This window comes from Neomonachus schauinslandi, chromosome 7 (genome assembly GCF_002201575.2).
Source record: "Neomonachus schauinslandi chromosome 7, ASM220157v2, whole genome shotgun sequence".
NCBI lineage: Eukaryota > Metazoa > Chordata > Mammalia > Carnivora > Phocidae > Neomonachus > Neomonachus schauinslandi.
The window spans coordinates 121,980,839-121,994,574 of record NC_058409.1 but is presented as its reverse complement, the minus strand read 5'-3'; the positions used below and the strand labels follow the sequence as shown (position 1 = coordinate 121,994,574).

Sequence of the window (13,736 nt, the reverse complement as noted above, 5' to 3'; positions counted from 1 at the left end):
TATGATTATATCAAAATGGTAGAGTACACAAAAATTCTTACCTAGAAATTTCTGAACTTGTATCTACACAAAATGAGTAAGGAACAGTGTGTTCAGGAATTGAAAAGGCTTCGATCATACTAGAATTAAAGATTAATAACTGATTAAGAAGATATTCTTCACATTTCCTAAGATACAGGGGATCTAATGCTCAACCATCTAAGAGTCTAAACATTCTCTAATCCTCTATAATGCTTAGCTCATAATTACAATCTGTTTATATTTGTCTCCATAGCAATTAGTAACAGATGTAAACAAAAAGCAAAGAATATGTCTGGATGACTAAACATATAACTTGAACACTGCTGACTGCCCAGCAGAAACAAAAGAATCTAACATGGGGAAGTTGAGGTTAGCTGGGACCTCAAATTCCACCTATGGCAGAAGCAGACACTTGGCTCAGAAACACTACAGAGCCCTCATTACATTTAAAACCGTAAAGATTAGTTTTTTATTAATAGAAGTCTCTATTTGTAAAGGCACATCACATTTAAAATATCTTTTTGTTGGGCGCCTGGGTGGCTAAGTTGGTTGGGCGTCTGCGTTTGGCTTAGGTTATGATCCCAGGGTCCTGGGATCGAGTACGGCATCTGGCTCCCAGTTCAGCAGGGAGTCTGCTTCTCCCTCTGCCCCTCCCCCCTGCTTGTGATTGCTCTCTCTCTCTCACACTCTGTCTCTCAAATAAATAAAATCTTAAAAAATATATTTTTTTAACTCTCCACAGAAATGAACAAAGTTTTTATATTGAGAAGAGAAAGAAAACCTAATTATGTTGCCTCTGTTATCCAAGGTAGTTCTAAAATTCTAAAACTTCAAAAATTCTAAAAATTAAGAAGTCATGTCCCACCTGCAATAGATTAAAACTGCCTCTGGCTCTCCTTGAAGCAATAATATGCTAGCCAGGCGAATAGCCCTATAGTGTGCAGTAGTCACACCCTAACAGTGAGCAATTACACAAACACATTGGGATTCATAATGGTTCTTTATTTGATCCAAGAAAAATGAAATCAGTATGACAAGGTGTTCCCCTAATTAGTAGCTGAATAAACTCTATTTACAGCTGTATTTTACTTTGATAAGGCTGACAGTGATGGGAGAACAAAAGGCATTTTAGATATCATTACTTATTTCACTCTACCAAGATTTAGAAGTCTATAATATTTACTGAAGATCATCATTTACCATTGCTATAAAGTTAAATTTCACTAGGAACACAATATCACCATAAAATATATATTGTATATTATGAGAAAAATAACCTCTTCAACAAATGAATCCCAGATGACAGTAACAATCACTTCCTTATTTCTCCCCCTTACTTACCCTTTCTGTTCACTTGATTTTTTCTCCATACATGTCTTCAATGGTTCTTCCCTTACACACTGAACCTCTCCTGTGGAATGCTGTTAAAATTAATAGTACGCAAAAAGAAAAGGGGTTATATAAATAGGTATTACTGTCTTAGGTGTCCTGAGTTTCACATTAACCACTCACTTGGAGTAACAGTCTAAAAGCAAGGGAGAAACCAAACATTAAAATGAATTCCCAGTGCTGTTCTGATCAGATTTTTAACTGTATGAATTGCCTTTGGCACATCAACCTGAGGCTCTGAGCATATTAAAATACAAAGACAAACGATGTCAGTGGAAATTATTTACACTACATTTAAAAATACTCTGTAAATTACATATACCCATCACTACATGATTAATAAGTACAATCTGAAAACAACTATAAACAGGAAAAACTAATCCCTTTTGAAGGAATTTTTTCAGTAATTAGAAATGTCTGTGTTCCAACTGAAAATGCAGTGCACAGTTTTGAGAAAACAAATAATGCATAAAAGTGATATATGTGCAAAAACTGCATACTACAGCTGAATTATACATTCTGAATATAGAACACTTCTATTACTCTTGATTAAGTTAATTTACTATAGCAGTTTATGAAATAAAAATTTCATTACCTAAAATTATTAGACATCTTACTAATGATAGAATTTCAGTGAAAGAAAAATGCTGCATGGTCTGGCTGTTCTCTACAACCCACAGTGTACTTTTAAAAAGATAATAGCCTTGGTTGAATGATTAAATAAAAACACTTAAGTATTATTTAAATAACATTATCCACTATTAATTGACTTACTTCTTCTAAATGCTGTGGTAAAGTCTGCATGTTAATGGCAACAGTGGAACTTTTAAGACTTCCAACAGGTTCTTTGGTACCTTCTATAGGGAAACAAGGAGAAAGAGAAAAGTGACCATTTGAAAAAAATCAGTTTAGGGGGCCTGGGTGCCTCAGTCGGTTAAGCATCTGCCTTCGGCTCAGGTCATGATCCCAGGATCCTGGGACCGAGTCCCTCATCAGGCTCCTTGCAAAGCAAGGAGTCTGCTTCTCCCTCCCTCTCTCTACCCTCCCTGCTGCTCGTGCTCTCTCTCTCTCTAGCTCTCTCTCTCTCAAATAAATAAAATCTAAAAAAAAGAAAAGAAGAAAATCATTTTGTTTTTTTTTTTTGGTTAACATTCCAAACATGTATAACCAATGAACATGGTCTAGGTTTCTTTTTATTGGTATTCACTTCAGAAACTTGAATACACAGATATTAAGCAGTGTATTACCAGAAAGTTACAAGTAAACACAGATTATACATGCAAATTTCTGTTCACAAAGGTCACATGTGCAGGTATATGAATTAGAAGTATGCGTCTAGATTATGGCCAAACTGGTTTTAAATGCAGAAATGTAAAATTACATCCTGAAATATAAAGAGATGGTCTACACACTTCAAAAATCAAATGTTGCTTATACCAGATGTATGACAGCTACAGGATTCAAGTGACAAGCAATAAGATCTCAAGAAATTAATACTGCTCAAAGAGAATGGGAATATTTTTACATTTCACTGAAAATACATTGACTACTAGAATATGAAATCTAGCAGGAACTTAGGGGAAAAAATTACAAAAATCTAAAGCCAATTACTTAGTATTTCTTATTACCTAAAATCAGTTTACTTTTTATAAGGTTCAGGAATATTACAGGAAACAAGTATAATGGAAGAAATATTTTCTATCCTCCTTATAAAAAGTTTTTTAAATTAAATTCAATTAATTAACATATAGTGTATTATTAGTTTCAGAGATAGAGGTCAGAGATTCACCAGTCTTATATAATACCCAGTGCTCATTATATCACATGCCCTCCTTAAAGTCCATCACTCAGTTACCCCCCACTCACACCCTCTCCTCCAGCAACCCTCAGTTTGCTTCCTATGATTAAGAGTCTCTTACGGTTTGTCTCCCTCTCTGATTTCATCTTGTTTTATTTTCCCCTCCTTTCCCCCATGATCCTCTGTTTTGTTTCTTAAAATTCCATATGAGTGAGGTCATATGGTAATTGCCTTTGTCTGACTGACTTATTTTGCTTAGCATAATACCCTCTAGTTCCATTCATGTCATTGTAAATGGTAAGATTTCATTTTTTTTTGATGGTTGAGTGTATTCCATTGTAAATATATACCATATCTTCTTTATCTATTCATCTGTTGATGGACATCTGGGCTCTTTCCATAGTTTGGCTATTGTGGACATTGCTGCTTTAAACATTAGAGTGCAGGTGCCCCTTCAGATCACTACAATTGTATCTTCAGGGTAAAGACCTAATAGTGCAATTGCTGGGTCGAGGGTAGCTCTATTTTCAACTTTTTGAGGAACCTCCATACTCTTCTCCAGAGTGGCTGCACCAGACTGCATTCCCACCAACAGTGTAGGAGGGTTCCCCTTTCTCCACATCCTTGCCAACATCTGTCACTTCCTGACTTGTTAATTTTAGCCATTCTGACCAGTGTGAGGTGATATCTCATTGTGGTTTTGATTTGTATTTCCCTGATGCCGAGTGATGTTAAGCATCAACAGAACTGGAGAAGATATTTGCAAATGTCTTATCAGATAAAGAACTAGCATCCAAAATCTATGAAGAACTTATCAAACTCAACACCCAAAGAACAAGTAATCCAATCAAGAAATGGGCAGAAGACATGAACAGACATTTCTCCAAACGAGACATACAAATGGTCAACAGACATATAAAAATGTTTTTTAAAAACACCTAGAGACAACCCCTCTTCATCAAGTGGATCCCAGATAAGCCTTGAGAGACCTCTTATCAGTGTGTTTAACGCCATGCAAAGTTCTAAGAGTTTCTGTTTTATCAAAGACTGCCAAGGAAAGGTTCACAGAATTGGTTCACAAAAATGAAGAGGTCCATGATAGTTACATAATCAAGGCAAAAAGCCCAAGAACTGTAAATTCAGGTTAAGAGTTAATGTGTTCAACATTTCATAAATATTATGCTTTTTTTTTTAAGATTTATTTATTCTCGTTGGGGAGGAGCAGAAGGAAAGGGACAGAGAGAATCTCGAGCAAGACTGCCCACCAATCGTAGAGCCTGCCGGAGGGCTCGGTCACAAACTGAGCCAAAACCAAGAGTTGGATGCTTACCCAACTGAGCCACCCAGACATCCCATGCTCTCTTTTTGGTTTTAGGCAATTGTAAACATACTAATTTAGATACAAGACTAAATAAATTATCTCAGATAATCATTCACCAACTTCAAATTAATAAAAGCCAAATAAAAAGATTAGCCAAATGAACTGACCTTCATAGTCTGATAGGTATATTTCCATTTCCTCTTGGTTAAATGTTTCTACTTCTAAAAGATCCTCATCAATATCTATAAATTCTTTTTCAGTATCATCAGTAACAGAAATAATCTCATCTTTGGTTTCTTTTATTTCAGGATTATATGCTTCAGTTGGCATTCTATTGACAAAAATAGAATTATAACTCGTTCTTAGAAACAAAAAGCTTGCTTTCAATTGATTCTGTTTACTGAAAAGGAACATTAGTTTTCATATTTATAGTGTTCTGTTTTTTAACCATGTCTGGTACATAGTAGAAGCTCAATAAAAGGCTGTTCAATGAATGACTAAACATGCCCATTTTTATTTACTCAAATAACTGGAATAATTTCAACCTATGAAATCTGCCATTCTCACAAAGGAATCTTCCTGCTATTAAAAACTCAAACCTTGTTATTCAAAGATACATTGCTTCATATGTAAAAATGGATGAAATGATTAGCTTAACTTCCTCTGACACAGGAAATTAATATAGTAAGAGAGGATCTCTCAGAATGAGAATTAGCTCCTCTCTCGGAAGATACAAGCTAGACCATCAGGGAAGAAACATATTTTGCAATTAATTGTTAAAGCACTTCAGAAAGTACTCACTTCCTCCTTCTCCACAGCTCAAAGAAATACTCATTCCTTTACCTTTCAAGAGTTCGATTCTTGCCGCTAAGCCCAAACACCATCAAACAGGTATCATCCACTGAAAAGGAATGTATACTCAAAAACTTACTTCAAGATACTTTGATGAGACTCATTTTGATCATTTCTTTCCTCAGTCCCACCTTGAGTGGATACTGCAAAAGAACAGCCAGCATCTGTTTTGCAATCACTTTCAATGTTGGGTCCACTCTGAGACTGACAGTAATGATTCTCTAGCACCTAAAAACAAACGATTTACATTAGTTAGCATTCACAATCGAATCCCATACTTTTCATTGTTTTTAGATTATTAATATTTTCTACAGGCCCACTCCTGGTTAAATTTTTCATTCATTTATCAAGTATTTACTGCATTTCTACAACTCAATATTTGATGCTGAGGCAATGATCAAGTCTTTATTCCACCTGGAAAAAAACAAACCTGACTACCTAAATAGTATTGGAAAGAAATCAGCCTTATAAATTTGTAAGGGCAGGGGCACCTCGGTGGCTCAGTCAGTTAAGCACTTGACTTGATTTGGGCTCAGGTCATGATCTCAGGGTCCCGAGATTGAGCCCTGCATTGGGCTCTGCACTCAGCATGGAATATGCTTGTCATTCTCTCTCTGCTCCTCCCCCTGTGTGTGCTCTCTCTCTCAAATAAAAAAATAAAATCTCTAAAAAATATATAAAAATAAATTTTAAAAAACCCAAATTTGTAAGGTATGTTACCAATGTTTTCTAGTCACAAAACAATAACACAAAATGTAAAGTTCCTTTCCCTTAACTCTTTCGGCTATTATAAAGGCACTTAGTAATTATTCCAATATGACATAATGGGTAAAAATAAATGCAGGTAAAAATATATGCAGCTAAAAAATACAGGGATGTATCTTTTTTAAGTCTCTTATTTAGAAATTTGGGTATGCAACACCTAGAAACACAAATTTCAGTGACAACAAATATCACAGTATCTTAAACTACCTTAGGGATAACAGACACTGATCTCAAGAAATGAAAAAGATCTCCCCAAAACAAAATATACACACATCCCCTGCGACCTAGAATAAGTTATTTTAGAATGAAGGCACTTTATTTTTTTATTTTTATTTTAATTTTTAATTTTTTTAAAGTAATCTCTATACCCAACATGGGGCTTGAACTCACAACCCCAAGATCAAGAGTCACATGCTCTACCACTGAGCCAACCAGGCACCCCAGAATGAAGGCACTTTAAAATGGAATACAGTTCTCTCTCTCTTTCTCTCCCCACAAAACAAAACAAAACAAAATAATAAAATGAAATGAAAGAGGACAAATACAGAATTAGAATGGGTGGAGGTAAGTCAACCAACATGGTGACATAGGAGGCTCCTGAATTCCCTTCCTCCCACAGACACACTGAATGTACCACTACACACAAAGCAATTAATGCTGAAAGAAATCTAGAAATTAGCTGATGGATTCTTACATATCAAGCAAATGAGAAAATACCCACACAGAGATAGGTAGGAAAGGCTGAGACACACTCTCACCATAAACCCCACCGGTGGCACAGCACCCTATAAGCAGGAGGGAACTCCCAACTTCACTCTGAGGAGTGAAGGGTTCGGACTCCACACTTAGCACTCTAATTTTTAAGATTCCCACTTGAGGGGGCGCCTGAGTGGCTCAGTTGGTTAAGCGACTGCCTTCGGTTCAGGTCATGATCCTGGAGTCCCGGGATCGAGTCCCGCATCAGGCTCCCTGCTCAGCGGGGAGTCTGTTTCTCCCTCTGACCCTCCCCCCTCTCATGCTCGCTCTCTCTATCTCATTCTCTCTCTCAAATAAGTAAATAAAATCTTTAAAAAAAAAAAAAAAGATTCCCACTTGAGGGATGGGCCTCCAAACCACCTAGCTCTGAAAGCCAATGACGGTTGCATCCTTAAGTCCCACAAAACCATAGCAAACACAGCAGCAGCTATTAACAGGTGCATGAGCACTCGTTACAGCTATCCCCAAAAGGCTCAGCACAGAGGAACAGGTGAAAACACCCATCTCCCAGTCTTCTCCTGGAAGGAATACAGCTGCATACTTCTAAGGGCTAGCTATGATACCCCAGAGACTGGGAAGCGGATGGACACTTCCCCTGCCTTCTCTCTCGAGCCCATTCCAAGTCACCAGTATCTCCCTACAAGCAGCCTGTACACACTCTTGGGTGCCCCAGCTTTTGCAGCTGCTGACTGAAGGACAGGTCCCCTGTCTCTGACAACCAACTGGACTTGCATTTATGAGTCCCACAGGAATGTAGGAAACAAAGCAGCAGTTCTTAATGACTGGAGAAGCATCCCCCCTGTAGCTATACACCTCAGCCTACTTCACATACAGCAAACAAAAACACCCATCTTACAGTTTCTCCCCAGAAAGGGCTTACCTACACACTTTGTCACATGTTGCCTGAGAGTCCAACTTCCAGTCACTGTATACCTAAATGCTAAATGTGCCCCACACCTTTGGGACACTGATAGGTCTTGGCATACCCTCAACTACTAGGAACCACTAAGAACAAAGAAGACTTAGACCATCACAAAGATTTCAGAGTCAACCAAAAGCTCAGGCAAAGCTGATTGATGAGGTTTATCTCCTACACAAGACCATTCTATCCAGCCTGGGAGATGTAGCTGCTTTATCTAATGCACAGAAACCAACATAGAATGTCAAGTAAAATGAAGAAACAGGAATATGTTCCAAACAAATGAACAAGATAAATCTCTAGAAACAGATCTTAATGAAATGGAAATAATGATAAATCCTCATAGAGATTCAAAATCATGGTCACAGAGGTCAGGGGATGAACAAAGTGAAAATTTAAGTGATACATGAGCAAAGTGAGAATTTCAACAAAGAGATAGAAAATACAAAAAAGTAACAAATTACAGAGCTAAAAATAATTGAACTGAAAAATTCAATGGAGAAGTTTAAAAGCAGATTGGATCAAGTGGAAGAATGGATCAAAAAGTCGAAGGCAGGGCAGTGGAATTCATCCAATCAGAGGAGCAAAAAGAAAAAAAAAATTTAGAAGAGTGAAGATAACTTAAGGAACTTACAGGACACCATCAAGCAGACAATTATATGCATTATAGTGGTCCCAGAGGGAGGGGAAAGAGAAAGGAGCAGAAAGCTTATTCTGAGAAACAATAACTGAAAACTTCTCAAATATGAGGAAAGAAACAGACATTCAGATCCAGGAAGCCCAGAGAGTTGTAAATAATATAAATCCAAAGAGACCTATACTGAGGCACATTATAATTAAATTGTCAAAAGCTGAAGAACCTTAAAAATGGCAAAAGAAAAATTATTTGTTACATACAAGGAACCCCCTTAGTGCTATCAGCATATTTTTCAGTAGAAACTTTGCAGGCCAGAGGGAGTGGAATGATATATTCAAAGTGCTGGGTAAGCAATAACTGCTAACCAAGAATACTCTACCCAGTAAAGTTGTCCTTCAGAATTGAAGGAGAGAGAAAGATTTTCCCAGGCAATCAAAAACTGAAAGAGTTCACGACCATTATACCAGCCTTACAAGAAATGTTAAAGGGAGTTCTTCAAGCTGAAACAAGAAAATTAATGGGTAACAAGAAAATATATGAAAGTATAAAACCCACTGGTAAAGGTAAATATATAAATTCAGAATACTCTAGTGTTATAATAATGGTGGTGGGTAAAACGCAACTCTAGTATGAAGACTGACAGAAGTTATTAAAAATAACTATAATAATTTGTTAATAAATACACAATGTAAAAAGATGCAAATTTTACTTCAAAAACATAAAAATGTGGGAGAGAGTGTAAAGATGTAGAGATTTTGTATGTATTAAAAGTTATCACCTTAAAATAGACTATTATAAATACAACATGTTTTATGTAAGCTTCATGATAACCATAAAGCAAAACCTACCATAGACATACAAAAAAAAAAAAAAAAAAAGCAGCAGCAGCAGCATATCTTTACAGAAAATAATCCAATAACAAAAGAGAAGAGCAGGAGAGGAAGGACTTAAAAAACAACCTGAAAAATACCAACAGAATCACAATATTAAGTCCATACCTATCAATAATTAATTTAAAGATAAATGGATGAGGGGTGCCTGGGTAGTCCAGTCAGTTAAGTGTCTGACTCTTGATTTTGGCTCAGTCATGATCTCAAGGTTGTGAGATCAAGCCCCGTGTCAGGCTCCATGCTCATCAGGGAGTCTGCTTGAGATTCTCTCTCTCCCTCTCCCTTTGTCCCTCCCCGCTGCGTGCTCTCTTCTTCTAAAATAAATAAATAATCTTAAAAGAATAAATAAAAATAAAGGTAAATGGACTAAATTCTCCAATCAAAAGACAGGGAGTATTCTCCTAACAGTCCTGGCTTAGGTCTGAGCACTTTCTTTATTCTGCTTGACCTTGCACTACTACCAAAGCTGATCAGACCGGATGGTCACCTGACCTAAGCTGAGCCAATCAGTCTTTCTCAAAAATATGAATGCCGTGGAACATAGAGCCGAACCACATTGGCCTTGGAACCATAAGGCTCTATGGAGTTAGCATCACAAGTAGCTACATCTTAGTGAAACTTGCAAAGGTCTAGATGAGCAGAAAAAGGGTCTCAAAAAGGAAGAGAGTTTACACAGAGAATGGAATATTCTTGCAAAGAGAAGTAGAAATGAGAGGTAAAGTGTTCCCCAAAATAAGGAGGCAAAAAGAAGAGCTCACTGGTGACTCTCCAGTTGCCATAATGATCAGCTGTATTTCCTCAAATAGATTTCATAAGATTTTCCTGCATCTTTCTGACAAATTCCTCATTGACAAAGAAAAAAAAAAGGGAATGGTTGTATGGATAAAAAGAGGAAGATCCAACTATCTGCTGCCTATAAGAGATTCACTTATGCGTTAAGGACACACAGAGACTGAAAGTGAAGAGATGGAAAAATATTCTATGCAAATGGAAATAAAAGAAAACAGGGGTAGCTATATTTATATCAGAAAAAAACAGACTTTAAGCCAAAGAATGTAACAAGAGATAAAGAAGGACATTATATAATGATAAAGGGGTCAATCCATCAAAAACAATTAACATTAGCAAATATTTATACAGCCAATATAGAAGCAATTAAATATTTAGAACAAATATTAACAGGTAGGAAGCAAGAAATAGCAATACAACAACAGCAGAGGAGTTCAATACCACATGATATATCAGATGGACATAACAGACATTTACAAAATATTCTATTCAATAGCAGCAACATACACATCCTTCTCAAGGGCATATGGAACATTTTCCAGGAGAGATTATATGTTAGGCCATAAAAACAAGTCTTAATAAATTTAAGAAGATTAAAATCATACTGAGCATTTTTCCCAACGATATGAAACTAGAAATCAATTACAAGAAGAAAACTGTGCAAATCACAAATATGCAAAAATTAAACAACATGCTCCTGAAGAACCAATGAGTCAAAGGTGAAATAAAAAAGGAAGTAAAAAAAATATCTTGAGACAAAGGAAAATGAAAATACAACATACCAAAACTTGTGAGGCTCAGCAAAAGCAGTCCTAAGAGGGAAGTTCATAGCAATAAATGCTTGCATTAAGAAAAAAGAAAGATCTAGGGGTGCCTAGGTTTCTCAACTGGTTAACTGTCCAACTCTTGATTTTGGTTGTCATGATCTCAGGTTTGTGAGATCGAGCCCCATGTCAGGCTCCGCAATCAGCAGGGAGTGTACTTCTCTCTTTCTCCCTCTCTCTTCGCCCCTCCCCCTGCTCATGCTCTCTCGATCACTCTGAAAAATTAATTAATTAAAAAAAAGAAAAAAGAAAGATCTCAAACAACCTAACTTTATACCTGAAGAAACTAGAAAAAAGAACTAAGTCCAACATTAGTAGAAGAAAGGAAATAAAGATCAGAGCAGAAATAAATGAAATATAGACTAAAAAGACAAGAGAAAAGATCAAAGAAACTAAGAGCTAGATTTTGGGAAAAAAAAATAAACAAAATAGGCAAGCCTTTAGCTAGACTCAAAAAGAGGGGACTCAAGCAAACAAATTTAGAAATGAAAGAGGAGACACTACAACCAGATAGTACACAAATACTAATGATCATAAGAGACCATTATGAGCAATTAGAAGCCAACAAGTCAGACAACCTAGAAGAATTTGATAAATTCCTAGAAACATACAGTCTACTAAGACTGAATTATGAAAAACAGAAAATGTGAACAGATCAATAATGAGTAGAGAGATTGAATCAGTAATCACAACCTTCCAAAAGAGAAAACCCCAGAGCCAGATGGCTTTACTGGCAAATTCTATCCAACATTTAAAGAATTAATGCCAATCTTTCTGAAACTCTTCTAATAAATTGAAGAGAGAGAGAACCCTCCCAAACTCATTTTACAAGGCTAGCATTAGCTTTATATCAAAGTGGACAAGGACGCTACAAGAAACATTTTTCCAAAGAAGACTTACAGATGGCCAACAGAATCATGAGAAGGTACTCAACATCACTATCAAGGAAATGCAAATCAAAACCACAATGAGATATCTCCTCACACCTATTTGGATTGCTATTACCAAAAAGACAAGAAATAACAAACACTGGAGAGAATGTAGAGAAAAGTGAACCCTTGTACACTGTTGGTGGGTATGTAAACCAGTACAGCCACAATGGAAAACAGTATGGAGGCTCTTCAAGAAATTACAACAGAACCACAATATGATCTTGCAATCCCACTTTTCAGTATATGCCCAAAGGAAATTAAATCATTATCTTGAAGAATTATCTGTACTCTCATGTTCATTGCACATTAGTTAACCATAGCCAAGATATGGAAACAACCTCTCTGTCAATAGATGAATGGATCAAGAAATGTGGTGTACATATACATAATAGAATATTATTCAGCCTTTAAAAAGGAGGGAAATCCCATCTCTTGCATTAACTAGGATAAACCTGGAGGGCAATATGCTGAGTGAAATAAGCCAGACAAAGACAAATACTGCATGGCACTAATTACATGTGGAATCTAAAATCAAACTCATAAAACAGAGAATAGGAAAGTGGTTGCTAGGAGCTGGGGGGTGGGGGAAATAGGGAGAGGTTAGTAAAAGAGTGCAAGTATACCTGATAGGTATTGTGGGTTCAGTTTCAGACCACCACAATAAAGTGAATAGTGCAATAAAGCAAGGCAATGAAATTTTTGGTTTCCAAGTGTAGTGCATATAAAGGTTATGTTTACACCATACTGTAGTCTATTAAGTGTGCAATAGCATGTCTTCAAAACCAATGTACATACCTTAACTAATACTATATTGCTTTAAAAATGTTAACCATTATCTGAGTTTCAGGGAGTCATAATCTTCTTGCTGGTGGAGGGTCCTGTCGCAGTGTTAATGGCTGTTGACTGATAATGGTTGCTGAAGGACGGGGTGGCTATGGCAATTTCTTAAAATAAGACAACAGCAGTCTGCCATATTCATTGACTCTTCCTTCCACAAACAATTTCTCTTCAGGATGGGATGCTGTTGATAGCATTTTACCCACAGAACTTCTTTCAAAATCAGAGTCCAGGGCACCTGGGTGGCTCAGTTGGTTAAGCGACTGCCTTCGGCTCAGGTCATGATCCTGGAGTCCTGGGATCGAGTCCCGCATCGGGCTCCCTGCTTGGCGGGGAGCCTGCTTCTGCCTCTGACCCTCCCCCCTCTCATGTGCTCTCTCTCTCATTCTCTCTCTCAAATAAATAAATAAAATCTTTAGAAAAAAAAAAAAATCAGAGTCCATCCTCTCAAACCCTGCTGCTGCGTTATCAACTAAGTTCATATAATATTTTAAGTCCTTTGTCAGCATTTCAACAATCTTCACAGCGTCTTCACTAGGAGCAGATTCCATCCCTAGAAACCACTTTCTTTGCTCATCCTTAAGAAGCAATTCCTCATTTGTTAAATTTCTATCATGAGATTGCAGCAATTCAGTCACATCTTCAGGTTCTACTTCTAATTCTAGTTCTCTTGCTATTTCTACCGCATTTGCAGTTACCCACCCCCTGAGGTCTTGAAGCCCTCAAAGTCATCCATAAGGGTTAAAATCAACTTCTTCCCAATTCCTGTTCATACTGATATTTTGACCTCTTCCCATGAATTGTGAATGTTCTTAATGGCAACTAGAATGGTGGATCCTTTCCAGGAGGTTTTCAATTTACTTTGCCCAGATCCATGAGAGTAATCAGCAATCTACGGCAGGTACAGACTTATGAAATGTAAGGCTTTCTTCAATATAAGACTTGAAAGTCAAAATTACTCCTGATCCATGGGCGACAGGATGGATGTAGTTGTTAGCAGGCATGA

General features: G+C 36.9%; 1 protein-coding gene across 2 annotated transcripts in view; it reads right to left on the bottom strand.

Annotated features, from left to right (window-relative positions):
• CPLANE1 (ciliogenesis and planar polarity effector 1) overlaps nucleotides 1-13,736 on the bottom strand; it is a 133,068-nt gene that overhangs the window by 60,430 nt on the left and 58,902 nt on the right. For both annotated transcript variants that reach the window (XM_044916948.1, XM_044916949.1), the window contains exons 26-30: nucleotides 5,461-5,609; nucleotides 4,697-4,884; nucleotides 2,185-2,267; nucleotides 1,363-1,442; nucleotides 42-119 (exon numbers count right to left, since the gene is read on the bottom strand). In XM_044916948.1, coding sequence (XP_044772883.1) covers nucleotides 42-119; nucleotides 1,363-1,442; nucleotides 2,185-2,267; nucleotides 4,697-4,884; nucleotides 5,461-5,609 — 578 coding nt within the window. The remainder of the gene's footprint in view (nucleotides 1-41; nucleotides 120-1,362; nucleotides 1,443-2,184; nucleotides 2,268-4,696; nucleotides 4,885-5,460; nucleotides 5,610-13,736) is intronic.